Source organism: Falco rusticolus, chromosome Z, assembly GCF_015220075.1.
Source record: "Falco rusticolus isolate bFalRus1 chromosome Z, bFalRus1.pri, whole genome shotgun sequence".
Taxonomy (NCBI): Eukaryota; Metazoa; Chordata; class Aves; order Falconiformes; family Falconidae; genus Falco; species Falco rusticolus.
Window position 1 is genome coordinate 31344168 of NC_051210.1, and position 17605 is coordinate 31361772.

At 49.1% G+C, this 17605-nt stretch overlaps 2 protein-coding genes across 2 annotated transcripts; one reads left to right on the top strand and one right to left on the bottom strand.

Annotated features, from left to right (window-relative positions):
• Positions 1–393: 393 nt before the first annotated feature.
• On the bottom strand, positions 394–4978 carry THAP1 (THAP domain containing 1). The gene is made up of 3 exons (XM_037374348.1): positions 4741–4978; positions 4096–4291; positions 394–968 (listed from the first exon to the last, which is right to left on the bottom strand). Exons 1-3 carry the CDS (start codon positions 4809–4811, stop codon positions 519–521), a joined length of 717 nt encoding a protein of 238 aa, XP_037230245.1. The 5' UTR covers positions 4812–4978; the 3' UTR covers positions 394–518.
• LOC119141491 (transcription factor jun-D-like) lies at positions 4974–17086 on the top strand. Its single transcript, XM_037373869.1, has 3 exons — positions 4974–5085; positions 7489–7982; positions 8453–17086. The coding sequence occupies exons 1-3, from the start codon at positions 4974–4976 to the stop codon at positions 9440–9442; spliced, it is 1596 nt and encodes a 531-aa protein (XP_037229766.1). The 3' UTR covers positions 9443–17086.
• Positions 17087–17605: the final 519 nt, after the last annotated feature.

The window sequence follows — 17605 nt, forward strand, 5'->3', positions numbered from 1 at the left end:
CATAATTCACCAAAGAGATCCAGGAATTTAGACATTTTGCAGGGCTTTGAAGGCATAGCAAAGTGAGGTTGGAAGTTTTCCCAGGTGGAAACATGTATCTTATCTTTATGTTTCTGCAGCACTTGCATGTGTTCTTAGCTGGCCTAATTCTGCTCCATCTGAAATCAGTGAAAACTACACTTCCTGCAGATCACCAAAGCTGACATTAAATGTCTTGACAAAGCTTTGCATTGAAAAAGAAAAAAAATTAATAGATTTTAAAAGTATTCAACCTTGTATCCTTTTCTTCTGCAAAGCAGATTTTGTAAACTAAACACATAGTCTAATTCTCAGATGCTGGCATTTTCAATATATTAAAAGTGTATGAAACAAACAACAACGAAGAAAACGTGATCTCATTTGTATGACTTATTTATTATTTTAGAATTCTGAAGAGTCTTATACACAGAAGTAAGGAGCATTTCATTTTTAAACTAAATTTTTTGGCCTAGCAAAGTGAAAACTGATGTTCATGACTTCTAGGCAGGTACTTCTACAACTTCAAAATAGTCATTGGGCAGAATCACATAGCCTTTTCCTGTCAATATGTCTTTTTCTTTCTGAAACTGAACGATCTCTCTCAGTTTTTCAATCTGTCTTTCCTGACGCCGGCATCGCTGTTGTGCTGTCTTGAGCTTCTTCCGCAGTTTTTCAACTTGTTCCTCCAGCTGCTGAATTCTTTTCCGCTGATGAACTGTATCCTCCACAGTATAGTTGTGATCACAAAAAACAGCAAGATTGCTAGGGGTCTGGAGGGGAGGCATCAATAATCCAATACTTGGATCTACAAATCTGGCATCTATTTGAGACAAATGAAAAGGAGTTGATGGAGACTGCAGCAGTACTGGAGTTGCTGCTGGTGGTGGTGGCGGCGATGGCAGTGGAGGAGGTGGTAGTGGATCTTCTGTCTGTTCTGCAAATTCATCAGCCTAGAAACAGCAAGAAAAAAAAAAGTACATTTTCACATTTAACATTGTTTACCACACAACTTCCTTACTACAGTCCCAGAATAACATAAACAACCATGACTGAAATTAATAAAACAAGTTTCAAAGCCTTCATTTTCAAAACTGACAAACAGTTCCGGGTCTGTTTTGTCTGGCTTCTCAAAATGGAGCCATTTTTAAGCAGCTTCATTTTCAGAGCTCTTTGAAACTCAAGTTCTTGATGTCTCAAATAAATAAAAAACTTAATAACATAGTAATTACTCTCACCTGAAGACAAGTCAAATACATACCCACAATTAGCTAAGAAGGAAGAACACAGGCTACAGTTCCGCAAAACTGAGTTCAGCTGACCTGATAACTCATCACTGCCACCCCATTCCTCTTTATCCCTCCTCCTTTCTGCTGCGTCTTACCATTATCTGCTTTGAACCTACCAGCTAACTTAAATCAAAAACACAGCAGAAGCAGATAACCACCTGCTCAGATAGAGTAAGGGTCACCTACTGAGAGGGCTGATAAAGCTGGCAGAGGAGTCAGACACACCAAGACCTGCCTCTCAACAACTGGAAGGGACCGTGTCACTGGTTTTGGGCTGTAGTGTAAGGGCTTGGTTTCAAGAGACATGATGAGCCAAAATAAACAGCTTCTCAAGAGCAGAGCAGCCCTCCCAGCCCTCATATTTACTCTTTGCTCAAACATAGCAAGTTGCTAAGATGACAGAAGGCTATTTGCTCTCCAACCATCACTGATGAGAACTCCTGTCCTTTATTAAAAGTCAAAGCAATGAAGCAGGAGGTATGAACTACACCTGCACTGGTGTGTGGAAGGAGCAAGAAACAAGACTGCACAGCTGGCAGATGGGACGGAGAAGGGAGAAGCATGATCCTCCCTTTTGGCAGCAGCAGAACATCAACTGGCTCAACTCCACATGGAACTGCAGTCCTCACTGTACTGCTCTCAATAGGTTCACTTGTACCGTTCAGGACAACACAGATCCCACACCACCTGAGTACAGGCCAGAGCAGAGAATCAGATTCTTTCTGTCCCACAGGAATGCAGTGTAACTCAGAAATGCTTCCCTACACATGATGATAAAAAAAAACCAGGACTGTTTAAACAAAAGAGCTTGCTTATTGCCTGTGAAAAAGAAAGCTTAAGACATTGTCAGTGAAAGAGGTACTGAACCAATTTTTTAACTATCCACCTGTTGCCATTATTACTACACATAAAAGCATAAGGACAGGGACAATGCTCAGTATAAAAGCAACTGGCAATACTCATCATCTGAACATCAAGCTCATCAGATCTGAAGGTCACATCATTAACTTCCTTGACTTAACATGCAAACAGCCTAATACTCAATACTGGGGGGGGGGGGGGGTGTGTCTAGATATGCCTCTTGTAAAAACTACAACACTTGACAGACAGTAACTAAGAAGGCAGTTTTGTGATTGGTGTTGAAGGGAAGTTCCATGCGCAGCCAAATATTACTGACCACTTGTACAAAACCAGCCAACTACCAGTCTTATTTCTCAGTTATAAGAAATTGCTGCTAACAGTCTGACCCTATCAGCTACCACTTTCAATCTTTCTACTAAAAAAATCTACAAGGCAAAGATGTAATTGGCAGAGAAATTCACCCTTGTTGGAAGCACACAAAACCCATATCATTGCTGGACAGCTGAATTCATGCAGACTTCATTTGCAGCTTATCCAATACATGCTACCTCTATAAATATGTTTCCATCGCCACAACGTATCATGGAGAACAGATCATTGGTATCACTGACACACCGTAAGAGAATTCTAATTAGTTCTTACAGCCAATAAATGGTTCTCCTAAGACATAAGTAAAGAAAAGGAAGTATTTCAAATTACATAGTACAAAAGGTAAAAACCTATATTTCAAAATCAGTGTGGATTCAATTCCAAAACAACCACTAGTATTCTTCATTACTATGTTACTTCTTGAGCATATGTGGCAGTTCATCTAAATGTGCCATGAGATAAACAAGAATAGCATTAAATCCTTCTCCATAATTAAAAGGCACATTTTGTGGTTTTGTAGATCTAGGCATGATAATGAAATGGGGAATGTGGCTTACCACTAATCCTGCTGTACCAATCCCACTTTTGCAGATTACCCTATACACCCACTCAACTATCAGACTGTGAAAAATTTTGCAACTATTTTACACGTGACAAGGAAAACATGTCATACTGATAGCAGAGAAGCATAGTCAAACAAAAAACACAGTCGTACTTACCTGGAAATTGTCTTATAAACCTTCTGCTTATATTCCCTTCTCTGTTATTAGCCACTTTTCATTTTTCAAATACATTTCCCTTTTATTTCTTCATCAAAACCAATATTGTATATAAAGAAAAAAACAAAACACAAAAGCCCCAGTTTTCCTCTGTGCACTTCATCCCATTTGAGCCTTTCACTCCCCAGACCTATTCTATCCGTTCTCTCCTTTGCCACTTCCTCTACAGCAGAGTGGCAAGAGACTTAATATTTTATATTCTTTATAGGAGTTAGGAATCAATCCTTCGCATTCTTGTCTTGCAGTTACTACACTGAGAAGGAAGAACTCATAACTGATTTGCAACTCATGGTAAGCTGCTTTTAGCAGTACAGTGAAGGGAACCATGCACCTCACAGGGGTCTACCATGATAAGTTCAGAGACCAGTTAGGGACCAGTCTGGCTTACGAGCAGAGGGTAACTGTGAAGGCAAGACAGAGATGTTCTCAGCCCAGACAGGCAGCAGGTGCAGCTACTGTTCTGCCCCTCTGCATCTCACTGCACAAAGCTTCTGCGTATGCACACAAGAGCAGATCAGAGCTACTGCACATCTGCACAACGCTCTACGTGCTCCAGAGCCTCGGACAGCCTACATTTCTGCTCTTGTCAAAGCAAATGAGACCAACTGTCCAACACAGTTCAGCCACTACAGCCCTCCACATGCCTCCAGGTGTACACGCTCAGCCAGTATCCTTCAGCCTGCATCTTCTCCCCACTGCTGTGCTACACCAAGCCCTGCCAGGCTAACGCAAGCAACACACACACGTTCCACCATCTCAAACCGCGAGTGCTTTGACTTTACCTTTTCATTGGGTTCAGTATAACAAAATATTGTGGGCACAGCATTTTCTTTCAGAAGCTTGTTGTTGCATTCCCTTTTAAAGCAATCGGGAGTAAAGTGTTCTGAACAAATGCTGCTGTACTTGGTTGGCTTGAAGTTTTTCCTTTTAACAGCGGCTTCCCATTTCTTGCAAAGATCAGGTCTTGTAAGAGGAAACCTGTAAGCAAGAAGTACTTTCAGCTTTTCTGGAAAGCTTTTTAACACGGGGTCGGGTTACTGCCAAGCACCGCTGTAACTGACTGCACGATCGCTCGCTTCTTCCTCCGACGGGCTCATTCGGGAGCCAAACCCCTCCTGCCGGCCCGGACGGCGCAGGCGGGGCGGGACGGGGTCTCCGCTGCCTGAGAACGGGGCGGGGGGCGCTCCCCATCGCCCTGGGAAGAGCAGCACAGCGCGCCGCCGCTCGGCTCTCCTCGGGCAGACCCCCGGGGCTGGGAAGGAGCGGCGCTCGGGGGCCCGGCGGGGCTCCCTCTCGGCGGCCGCAGGCGACCGCTACGCCCCGCCCCCCACCGGCACGCCCCCTGCGCTCCTGGCGGGCGCGCTGCGGCCCCGGCCACGCCCCCGCCCGGCCCCGCCCCGGCCCCGCCCGGCCACGCCCGCACTCACTTATGGAAGGAGATGGGCTTCTCTTTGTCGTATCGGTTCCGGCAGCGGTAGGCGGAACAGGACTGCACCATCCTTCCTCCCCCGCGCCCGCCGCGGCCCGGCGGCAGGGAGGCGAGTTGGCGGCCGCCGTTAATTCACCGCCGGGCGCCCGTCCTCCTCCTCCTCCTCCCCCCCCCGCGCCCGTGACCCTCCGAGAGCGACAGGAACGTTACGCGGCCTCTCCCAATTCCAAGATGGCGGCGCCAACTTCAGCGCAACCCCGCGGTCGCCCATTGGCGGGCCTCCGCGAGGGGGCGGAGCTTCCTCAGCAGGCCCTCCAATCAGACCGCTGCGTGCGAGCGCGAGGTGAAGTTCCACCCGCTCCGCCCCCCGCCTGTGCCCTGCCCTCTCCCCCCCTCCCTGCCCCCCCAGTCCCTGGCACATCTGGGCAGCGGCGGACGCGGCACCCCCCCGCCGCCCACCCCCGCCTGCCCTGGCCTCCGCTGTCCGCCGGGGAGCGCCCGCGGGGCTGAGGCGAGGGACGGACGGGCCTGCGGAGACCCGCGCCCCCGCGGGCCGCGGCGGAGGGGGCCGGGGCCCACCGCGGGCCGAGGCCTACCGAGGCCGGCGGGAGCCGTGCCTGCGCTGCGGCCCTGCCTGCGGGGAGGGAGGCCCGTCCGGGGGCTCTTGGGCCCCGGCGGTGCCCGGGTCTCTGGTGGAGTATGCTCGTCCCACCCGGCAGGCGGCGCTGCGGGCGGACGGGCGGGCGTGCACGACGCCGTTGTCACAGGGGAGGAAGCTGGTTCTGTGAGCCCTGGAGGGTTTCCAGACACTCTTCACAAAAAGCGAGGGGTGGGTGGGAAGCAGAAAAGAGCCGAAAGGCAGCGTTGCCGTAACGCACAGTTGCATTAAGGATGTGTAAAACAACTCTATTTCACCCACCAAAACTTGGCTTGCAGGTGTATCAGCAAGTATATGACAGCAATCTAAGTACATCGATGTGTTGCTACATTTAAGTTTATTTCAAGCAGCTTCTCCATCTTTCTGTTCTGTAGGCTCACCTTCCAGCGCTGCATTAGATCAGCGACTGAAATGGTCCTATATAACTGACCGACAAGTTGTCAGAAGACTGATGAAGGGACCTAGCTTTAGTGTTGTTTCTGTCATATATCACATCATAGCTAGAATTTCACTGACAATGACCCCCAAGTCAAGTGAACCTCCTCAGCTTTTTCTCTGTCCCCACCCAGGACCTCATTTTCTCTGCAGTCTACTTTTCCTCTCTGTACTTGCTTCGTAACAGAAAAAAGAGAAGCTTTACTAACTTTAGCTTGGAGGCTACGGCTCCTCCGCTTTGACAGCCCTGTTTTCCCAGCTGCAGAGAAGGTACCAGTCGCTGCCATTTGCTTGCCCAGGAGTATGACACGAAAAGCCCACACAGCCAGCAGCCACAGCAACCCTTCCACAAAGCCACTCGCATCAGCTGCTTTCAGTACTCTGTGTTGGCTTGAGCACTGCTAGCTCTGCCCCTCTGCTGCTAGGTCAGCAAAAAGACAAGGAAATAAAAATAATCTCTTTCTAGCACCACCTTCCTCACCAAGAAAGATGTGCTTAGTCTTCCCCTATCCATGCAAATGCCTCTGTTTCTGCTTTTGCCTGATGGCTTTCTTCTCACTGGAGTCTTGCTGCCACCAGTTTTCTGGGCACCGATTCTGCCACAGCCTCCGGGAGCAGCAGGAAGGGCATCTTCCATGGGGGAAGATGAGCTGGGGGTAGCTGGAGCCAAGGTGGTGGCCCTCACCAGCCTGGGCGTGCCCTGCAGCACCTGAGCCGGGTGGGCAGGGCAGGCAGTGTTGGCTGGACCCACTGACACACCCAAACGAAGCGAGGTGTGAACCAGGTACGAAGTCCACCCAGGGAGTCCAGGCAGGAGCAGTGGGAAACGGTGCCAGGAGCAAAACTGCAAACACAGGTCCGAGGTCCACCCAGGAGATGGGGCTGGAGAGAGGAGCACCTGTGACGTAGCTGGGCAGGGACTGAAGGCTGTGGGCCAAGTTGAAATAGAGCTCCTGTCCCACGGGCTGGGTGTGTAGTTGGGGGCCCCGAGGTATGTGAGTCAAGGTCACCAAGGCCTTAGCTAGTGTGCTTAGACTCCGGATCTCCTATGGATCTGAAGTGGTGTGTCTGGGGCAAAGTCCTTCCTGACTTGACACTGGTCTCTCTGCCTCCCCCCCTGCTCCCAGTTTTGGAGCAAACCTAGGCACAGTGGAGGCTCAGCGTGGTCGTGTACATGGTGGGACTACAGCAGAGCACAGCAGTGTCAACAGACCTTGGGAGAAGAGGCATTTGGTCTCAGTGTGCAGAGAGGAAATGTCCAGGGAGAAAGCATGAGCAGATTGCGGCAGGGTGACACCTAACTGAGGGGATGCTGGTGGATCCCACCACGTATGGGGAGAGCAGATGTATTTGTAGATGAGCCACCCAGGCCCTGGGTCAGCAAGTCCACTTAGAAGAGAGCTTTCAGCAGCTCTGTCAAGATCGCGTTGGTATCCCCAGCAGAAAGGATTTTTAAAAGGCTGGGTGGAAAGCAATTTCCTCATTGTGTAAGAATTTGAGAGACTTGGAGAGGGCCAGGGGGAATTGCCTCAAGGGAAAGATAACAAGTAACACATCCAAACTGAAAAGGAATACTTTAACGTTTCAAGAAAGTTGAAAAGACGTCTAAGCCGTTTCAAACTCTTCTTTAAACTTTTTTTTTTTCTCCCCCAGAAGAAAGGCCACGTCAGATCCATCTCCTTCTTGCGAGAGGCTTTTGTTTTGACGAGTCGGCACGCTTCCCGACGGCCCAGCGTCTCCCCGACAGACTCCTCAGCCCCTCGCTGTCGGGAAGCGTTAACCCTCGACACCTGCACCACTACCCTGCACCCGTCCGTCACGGACCCGACGCGGGAGCCCCCGCCACGCGTGCGCTCTGCTCCCTCTCCCCTCGCAGGATGCGTGCCGTGGCCGAAGCATCCCCGGGTAATGCCCACGGGAAACCCCTCGTCCCGGCCGCAGCCGCCTCTCCTGCGCCGCAGCCGCCGGGCGAGCGTTCGGGGGAGCGCAGCGGGGGCTCACCTCGGGCGCTGCACCGCGGCGGCACCGGGGCTGCGGCGGGAGGCCCTTTCGCGCAAGCCCGGCGGGCGGGGGAAGGAGCGCGGGGACCAGCGGCGGCGGCGGGGAGGTGGCGGCGGGGCGGGCAGTCGGCGGGCCCGGGGCGTGGCGTGGGGCCGGTGGCTCCGGGAGGCGACTCAGTCCCCGCTGCCAGCCGAGGGCGGCCGGCCCCGCGGAGCAGGCGCCCAGCCCGGCCCGCCCCGCGCCGGAGCCGCCGCCGCCGCCGCCGGCCGGCGAGGGCGGCAGTATGAGCGGCGGGCGTAGCGGGCGATCCGCCGTGAAGATGGAGGCGCCGTTTTACCCCGAGGAAGGACTGGAGCTGCTGCCCGACTTCGTGCCGCTGCCGAGTTTCGGTACCGCCGGCGGACCCGGAGCCGATGCGGCGGCGGCGGGGCAGAAGCTGCTGCTGGGCGCCGGGAAGAAGCGGGACCTGGCGGCCGCCGCCCCCGCGCCGCTCCCGGGGCCCTTCGCCCTTCGCTCGCCCGCCGGCGCCCGCGGCAGCGCGGCGGCTCTGCGCTTGCTGCCCCCGCCGCCGCCCGCCGCCGCCGCCGCCCCGCCGCCGCCCGCTGGCTCCGCCGAGCCGGCGGGCGGCGGCGGGGCGGCGGCGGCGGCCCGCGGCGGCCCGGAGGCCGCGCTGGGCTCGGCCGCGGAGCTGCCGCTGCTGAAACTGCCGCCGGCCGCCGATCTGGAGCAGCTGCTGATCCAGGGGGGCGCGGGGCTGGGGGCCGGCAGCCCGGGGCCAGCGGCGCCCGGGGCGGGGAGCGGCGGGGCGGCGGCGGCGGGGCCGTTTCTCTACCGGCAGCCGGTGACGCAGGAGCAGGAGGGTTTCGCCGACGGTTTCGTTAAGGCCCTGGCCGACCTGCACAAGCAAAACCAGCTCCTGGCGGCGCCGCCGCCGCCGCCGCTCTCCACGCCGGGACCCTGCTGCACCGCCCGCCCGGGGCCGCCGGGAGCCCCCGCCGCCGCCGAGCCGCCGGCCGTCTACACCAACTTGAGCGGCTTCAGCCCCGCGGGGCCGCTGAGCCCCTCGGGCAGCGCCTACCCCGCCGCCTCAGCCCCGCCGCCGCCGCCGCCGCCGCCGCCGCCGCCGCCGGGCCTGGCCTTCGGGGCGGCGGGTCTGGGGAGCGGTCGGCTGCCGCCGGCGCGGTCCCTGGAGGAGCCGCAGACGGTGCCCGAGGTGCCGCCGTCGGCGGGCGGGGAGGGCGGCAGCAGCGCGCCGACGCCGCCGTCGCTGTCGCCTCTGGACGCAGAGAGCCAGGAGCGGCTGAAGGCGGAGCGCAAGCGGCTGCGGAACCGCATCGCCGCCTCCAAGTGCCGCCGGCGGAAGCTGGAGCGCATCGCCCGGCTGGAGGAGAAGGTGAAGGCGCTCAAGGGGCAGAACGCCGAGCTGGCCGCCACCGCCAACCTCCTCCGCGCCCAGGTCACTCAGCTGCAGGGCCGCGTCCGCAGCCACCTCTCCTCCGGCTGCCACATCAACGCCGCCGGGCACCCGCCTCCCAACGCCGCCGCCGCCCAGCCCCGGGAGGCGCCCCCCGAGGCGGCCGCCGCGCCGGAGACCAGCGCCTGCTGAGGAGGGACCCCCGCCGCCAGCCGGCCGCTGCCCCCCGCCCGCCGCCGGCGCCGCCGGGAGCCACCGCGGGCCGCGGTGCTCGCCCGCCGCCGGTCGCCTGTTGTTATTATTATTAATTATTATTATTATTTATTCGCGCCCGGAGAAGGCGGTTGCAGGAGCCGGGTGTTGCTAAGCGTTTCCCGAGGTCTGTCGACGTTGCGGTTAACGGTGAGGGTCTCTGTGGGTGGTTTCGGGGCAGGTGGTCGGTTTGGTTTTTTTTTCAGTGAAGTACTTGAGGTCTGCAGAGATTTCGGAAATTAAGGAAATTCCTGTTTACAGAAAGATTCAACTTTATTTTCATGGGGGATATAAAAAGTGTGTTTCCTAATACACCTTACTGAACTGTATAGCAATGGATAAGCTTTTCACACTTAAAAAAAAAAAAAAGAAAAAAAGAAAAAAAAAGCCAGAATCGTACCCTTTTGAAAAGATGTGCGTGTATATATATATTTAAAACATAATATGGCTATGTATATTTTCTTGGTATTGATAAAGAACTTTTTTTAAAATACCGTCCTTTCTCTAGAGCTTTAATTTGCCTTTGAGAGTTAAGACTGCTATGTGGGGTGCTCTTGCACTTGCACAGTTTCGGTTTTAAAATCGAACCCTGGAGGAAAATGTTTTTTGTTGTAAATCTTAAGCAAGATGAAATGCATTGCTGACTCAGTCATATGAAAATACTTTTCTAAACTGTATGCTCCATATTTCTTGTGCCAGTGCAAACTTGGGGCATTGATAGTTATTTATTGAAACTTGAACACTTTTGGACGTTGCTTAGACCTTATTTTTCTAGATAACACGTTAGTAGGGAATGGTTACTTTGGCAAGAATGGCGTTACTTTTTTTTCCTTCACTGTGTACATTCCAGTAGTGTTTGCTCTTTATGTAGTATAGTAACAGTTCAGTGCTATACAGAAAAGGGCTCAGATTTGGGGTGGGTTAGCTATCAAAGTGGTAATTCCATTGTATACTGTTTGAATAAATCGCAGAAATATTACAGAGAAGTAGATTTATTTTTCAGTAGAAATCTGTGTATCTTGCTTCTTGGTCTACTTTGTTCTGAAGAAGCTTTCTGCAATACTCTAGAGACAGAAAGAGTCAGCGCTAGAATGTGAAATGTTTTTCTGGTTGGGAAGAATTGGTGTGGTTTATTTCTTTGTCAAGTTTTTACTAGTAGAAGAGAATAGCAAAGGAACTATTTCCTCTGATAGACATAATCCTCAATAAGTTTCTGAAAGCTTTAGATCCCTTGCTCGGTACTACTGCCTACCTGCTTCTGCTGCACCTGTGTGTTTTGAGCATAGCCGCTAGCACAGCGCTGTCCAGCCCTGTGGCAGGGTGCCGTGGGAAGGGTCTGTCAGAGTGTGAGGTTCACCCCACCAGAAGCCCCTCGGCGCGAGGCCGCGGGCGGCCCACCGCTGGGGGAGGGAAGGACTTCTCCTGAGCAGATCCAGCTGCAGAGGGGGGCCCGCTCCCCTATGTGAAACTGTGCTAAAAACTCTGCTTGAACTCAGAGGCAAAACTTAAATGGGGATATGCGTCTGTGCCAGCTGGTGAAAATGGGGGATTCTACGAGGAGCCAAGGAGGCATAGACATCCTTTATGTGTACAAGCCGTTGCTCAGATCTGTTAAAGCTGCTCAGGAGCTGTTAAACATCCTGTACTTCTTCTGAAAGCTACACTTGATGCTTTGAAATTCAAGGAGAATGGGATAGACTCACAGTTTTTCTTGCTTTTATTGGGGATACATGAGTGCTATCTAATCAGAAAGTTGAGCTGCAGCAGTCAAGTGTGTGAGCTTTTTCTTTTAGCGTGCATAGTCATTCCTGGCACATGTGAAATGTCATGACAACGTGTAGTAATTATGTTATTGTAGCTGAGATGGTCTGAGGATATTTCTTTTCTTAATGCATATGCAAATTAGGTAGAAGCCATATTAATCATTGTATAACTGTTTAATCATGTCACCAGAGCCTTTTTCAGTGGTTAAAATGATTGCCTGTAACAGTACTTTCTGCTGTTGGAAATACTAATGAACAGATAAAAAATTATTTTGACCTTAACACAGGTGTAAAGACTTCTTAAAGGCATTCTGAACCAGACTGCATGCAATCTGTAGCACTGCCTGTTACATAATAACTGGGTGAAAAATAGCTGGCTTTTACTATGTGGCAGGCATCACCTATCTGCAAAGATGCTGCAAGACTGGAGGAACTGCTAAAGACTTCCCCCCCAGCCCTGCTTCCCCTAGTGAGAGAGGTAATGCTGCCTGGTAGATACGTTGATGTGAGATGCTTAGCTTTGCTGTATGTGTAGTGAGGTGGGGGTGTCTTGGAAAAATTAGTAAAAATCGTATGCGTGAATGCTGCTGTTTCAGTTCTTGTACTTGCAAATGAGTACAGGGCTAGGTAAAGATCTTGCAGTAGAACACAAGACAGTGATAAATGCAGTACTTGTTCTTTACTTATTTTACCATTTCTGGTTAGAATAAGTTAACAACGTCCAAGGAGAAGTGGGGGGGATCTGTAAGGCACAAGAGATCACTGCAATTCCCCTTCCCAGCTAAGGGCAGGGCTATAATGGGCTATAACCCAGCAGGGTTATAACAAGCTTGCCCTTTTCAGCATGATGGTGTTAAAGCTGGAAACCACCACACGTTACCTCTCTCCCATTTGAACTTTCTGCAAGAGCAGCCTTGTGTCCAGCCTCTCTCTGCTTGATGTTCTAGTGGACATCTGTTCGTGGTAGAAGTGCTGACAGGCCAGCTCAGTTACCATGATGACTGATGAGAGGTTACTAGTGAGGCTGGCGGCTCCAGCTCTCTGCCAGACACTACTATTCTTGTAGTAGAGTTGTCGGAAAGAAATGTCTTCTGTAGAGTGACAGATTACCTTCATAAATGCCTTCTTTTATCTGGTATTTAGGCTAAGACACAGGATCTAACACCGACATGACCAAATCTGAGAATAGTGTGTGTCTATGGTTGGGGTTTTTTTTACCTGTTGATTCTGCTAGAGGTTGCCGCACCTACAGTGGAAAGAAGTGTGAATAGCCTAAGCACCTAATAGTTTAAACTAATATAACAAGACTCAGGACTGCTTGCCTGCTGCAGCAGCCATCAGGTTTGATTGTTACTGTCTTCTAACATGTATCAGTACTCTGACTTTACCCCTGAAGTGTTCCCAAATCTTGGCTTCTTTGGTTTGTCCTGCCTTCCCCCCACCCCACCCCCACCCCCCCTCTTCGGTTTGTTGCAGCATTTTTCATGTCTGTTTCTTCTAGGTATTGGAACTTTGGTTACTGTAAGATGCTAAAAGATAGACACTAGGTAAAATTTTTCCAGACTCTTTATGTAATTTGCATCAACGTAGCTCCTTTCCAGTAACTGCAGGCAAGTTGGCTGTGTGTCATTGAAAAAAAAATTCAAAAGAAATAAAAAACCATTTTATGTTCAGTGGACTCAGCACTTCATAGAATTTTCCTTTGCCCTTCAAAACTGTGCCATGCTTGCCAGGTGTACTTGTGCACACTGTTTGCTAGTTCTTACAAAGATTCTCACTGCATGACTTGATTTGCAGGCTAGCCTCATGCCCTTCTGATCTGGTTTTGCATTCCAGGTGTGAACCCATGACAAATAAACATCCCTTTTTGTTTCTGTGCCCTAGGTGTAGTCTCTGTTCTGGAGATTGTGCAGTCCCTTCCTTTGTCTGTTTTGGCTGAGGGATGCTTGCTTCTGTGCACATCTCACTTGCAGTTTATCATTGGATTCCGAATGTGCTTGAACTGATGTCTTGATCTATATGTGAAGTGCCTTCCTATTTAGGTGCTACAGCAAAATAGTTTGATTCATAAATTACTTTCATTTCTTTGAATTTTTATCAGATCTTTTCTGTCTTAAGGAGTAGAAGGAGGAGGGTTTGTGGTGAGGGAGGTCTTGTTCACTCCTTCCTTGGGCAGAGGGAGGAGCTCCCACCAGATCTGCCCCTGCTTGCTGTGAGTCAGGGAAGGTACTCAGCTAGGACTGATTCAGATGATGTCGTTACTAGAAAAGTTGGCTGGTTTGCTCCCCAGTGCAGAACGGGTAGTGAAATTTGTCAATATCACAGGGTGTCCAGACAGGACCAGGTGGTTGCTGAGTGGTTCTTAGAACTTTCACTGTGACTCCGGGTCGAGCCCATTTGGCAGGCTTAGAGAGCAATTCCCAAAATGCAACTACTTTGCATACTTTGAGAAATGTAGGTGTTTGGGGGTGATAGGTCCTGATTGCTGAGCGGGGTGATTCTGATGGTGGTGGTGACATTTTGTTATAAGCCTTTGATGGTCTTGCAAGAGGTAGATACCTCAAAGGATTTGGACTCTTCGCTGCATGTCATAAATCACTGTGGACTATCACGCACTGTTCGAGATCTAAGGGTGGCCCTACTACAGTTCTTCGTTACCTTGGTTCCTGTTTATGTCATGACTGAAGGAAGAGTCATAAGGCATCCATTTTTTTTTCATGTAAGTATCTGATTGACTGTGTCTGTTCACCTTTGACAAAGGAGTGATCTCCCAAAGTTAAGTCCTGAGGCATTCTGCAGCTGTTAAAGTGGAATTTTTATTTGGCAACTAATTTCTAATCAGTTACATAGCTTGATGATACTTACATCATCTATATAAACATCTATATAAACTATATGAACAACTATATGGTGTTGTTTGGTGGTGTCTGAAGTACAGATGCATGCTATGTCTGAATTACAAGTTGTGCTGGAAACAGTGACTTGGCTGCCATTACTTGAGTCTTGGCCATTTGAATCCAGTAGCTTCTTAGAGAAAATGTCTCTATAGCTGAAATTAACATGCAAGAAAAAAACCCCATCCAACTGTCTACTTGTAACGCAAGTCATTCTTCAATGCATTTTATGTGTCCTTCTTCTTCTGGAGTGTAAGTTAAAAAAGAAAAGCAATGAGTTACATTTTCATTATTCTTATGTGCAGCTGTAACTGCTGCTGGATAATTTTGCTCTTCCCTTACTTGATTCTCTGAGTTTCTATGTATAGTAAGTAGGCAAATTGGAGTATGACATATCTGTGTACATACTTGATTTGTACAAAACCACTTCCATTTTCCAAGCATTTTGTTTGCTATTTTCCCATAACTAAGAATGAGTCTTGAAGAGTTCCTAGGCTATTCTGACACTCTTTGGTCTCTTCATCTGATTAGTATTGTGTGCAGTGTCCGTGCATCTTTCAGCAGAGGTGGACAGTAAAATCTGACAGGGATTCACATTTTTTAACATTTGGCAAGACCTGTATCAGCAGAAAAAGCCTTGAACAGGAAGTTTTCACAGTGCATAATAATCCTGCAAATGTTGACTGATTTTTCTAATGCCACAGTCCCTTGTTGTGGGACTGCAGCAGGGTTTACTGTACTTGATGCACTATGATAAATGTTGCTGTGACAAATTGCAGAAGCTAAAGATTCTTACAGACTTGTTAATCTTGTACATGGTGAAACTTCACTGTGAAGGTGATGAATTACATCTGAATTTATGGAGACTTAGGCCCTTATGGTATGTTATGGAGGACAAGAAGTCTTGCTAATTCTCTTATTCCTCTCCTGTCTTTCAAAGATCTCTCTCTTTTTAATGTGCCTGTAAAGTGGCTTTCAGCTAGCTGTTTGTGTTGTGAAACTTTTCTTCATAATGGCTGGTAGTAACTCAAAAGTCGGGACAGAAGCAACTTCCCCACAAAGTGGTCATGTGTGACAAACTAAATGTAGGTTTCTGAAAGACATTGCAACAGTGAGTTGCACAGTGGAGAACCTGCTGTTGTCCATGTGTTGCTAAAAGTTTAGAAACATGTACATCTATGTATAGGGGGCAGCTGAGACATCATCCTGTTGACTTGCTACAGGCATTGATCCTTGCTGCTTGCTTTAGTCTGGAAGCAGTTTTCCTAAGCTGTTGCATACCGGAAGGTTTACTTTCTGCATGAGTATAATCACAAACCGCATCTCTGCTTGGGTGTTGAAACAGTCCAGTACGTGTAGGTCAACCAGAATGCCACACTTAAGCTGTCTTCACAGGGTCCTGCTGAGGAAACAGTAGTGGGGAGAGGAAGGAAACCAGTCTAGGATCTGTATCTTCACACCAACGCCATGTTGCAAAGAAATGCAACTTTCTGTCTTGACAAAAGCATGTCACTGATGTAAAATCACCGAGTCTTGGTCCTGTGCCTGCAGAGTGTCTGAGTTCTTGGGCTGATGTTTCTGAGACATCAGTTGCTTCTTGGGCTGGAGTTCTGCTTGAGGTGGTACCCTCTCAACCCGTACCAGCCACTGATACAGGAAAAGCCAGCAAATCTAGCCTTCTGAAGCACACAGATACCCCCAAAGACATGTCAAGGTGTTGTGCACAGACACTAGCATGCATGAAGAAGGGCATGGCCAAATGGAGGAACTGTGATTTTCTTAGCTGCCGCAGTACACAATGGGGCATCGTCTTATTCTTTGTTGTGGTCAAGTTCTCACAGAAGAAAACTAAGCTGCAGTTCTGTGTGTGATTGCAAGGTGATTTTTTTTAGATTCCCAGTCAAATTGGAGGACTGTTAAATCCTGCAACGCTAAATTCATGCAAAAAGACCATTTATTTTAAAATCACATGTAGCCTTAATGTAATCTAAAGTGATGCAGTTCATATGTAGTGATTTGCTGTGAAGGGGAGGTTATTATCAGTAATGTTTGCAAGGGAGTCACCCTAAATAATTATCTACCTGCTGTTTGCTTTTTTTCTGCTATCAAAAGGTCTGTATCCATAGCGCAGCTAGTTGTAAAATGAGCTTTGCTCTGAATTTCTAGGACTGCAATACTTTAAGGAGTATGTGTGCTGGTGAAATGGCTTTTCTGGAAGAGTTATGATTTCTTTAAGGAATGCTTTGGAGTGATGGTTGACTTGACTGTGAAGCCTTGCTAACACACGGAGATGATAGATAAGACCAGTTCACTGTGCACTAATATGCTAGATTGTGATATTTAGCACACTGCTGATAATATTTACTACTATTATTAGTTATTGGTTAAGAACTAGTTGTGAGTGGAATTGTAAGCCACCTAAATAAGGTCCACACAGACTGGAGAGCTGTGTCACAGGAGATCAGTAACAGAACTTGAATCCCATCCCAGAAAAAAAAATATCTTTGGTTGCAGTCTTTGTTGGTTTTGGTTTTGGTCTTGTGAGTTTTGTTACTTTTCTAGATTAAGTCCTATTTTACCCTACCCTTGAAATTTATTTAAATCTGAAAACCTTTCTGCTAACTACCTTGAAACATCTTTTGCAACTGTTTAGTCGCAGTTGGTGAGATTTTGGTATTACTTCTGTCATAGATGGAGAAAGCTGAAGCTGTTAAAAGTCTGGCTTCTCACTGCATCCCTGTTCTTAGACCACAGACTGAACATTCAAAAAATCATAACCAGTAGCTGGAACTCTGTGGAAGTGTTTGAGACCATTTTCTTGTCCTTTCCAGAAAGCTTCCCGCTGCCCAGAGGAGTGTGTGGCCTTCCTGCCTGATATGGAAAATTGACCTTTAAGCATGAACAGTCTTATAAAAAAAAAAAAAAAAGGCTTATGGAGATAGCCTCATGGTTCATGCTGAACCTTTTGAAAGGTAACATGCTGAGCTTGAGAACCTTCCCTGCACCTCTGTTTCATACATCTCCACTTTTTTCTTGTAATGCAGGACACAAGCAGTGTGGTGGCATAGACTAAACGGACTGCTCCAGAGAGCATATCTAGAATACCCTCCTCCTTTTTCCCTAGTGACTGCTAGGGAAAGATACCAGTAGAAGATACCAGTATAAAACTTGTGCTTCTTGGTAGAATAGAGCTAGAGGTTGAGCTCTTGTATTTTCCAGCTTTTACTGTTCTCTCTTTTAATATCCTTTGTGGAAGAGTGACAGGAATAGTGGGAAAATACTGACTACTGCAAAGTTAAATAGTCTTATATATAATATGTCACATAAGCTATGGCCGTAAGTACCTAGGACACCTATTCTGTTTACAGTCTGACGGATGACATCTTCAGAACAGGGATTCCTAAAATGCTACCTAAGTGTCATTATCAGTCCAAACCATTTTGTGT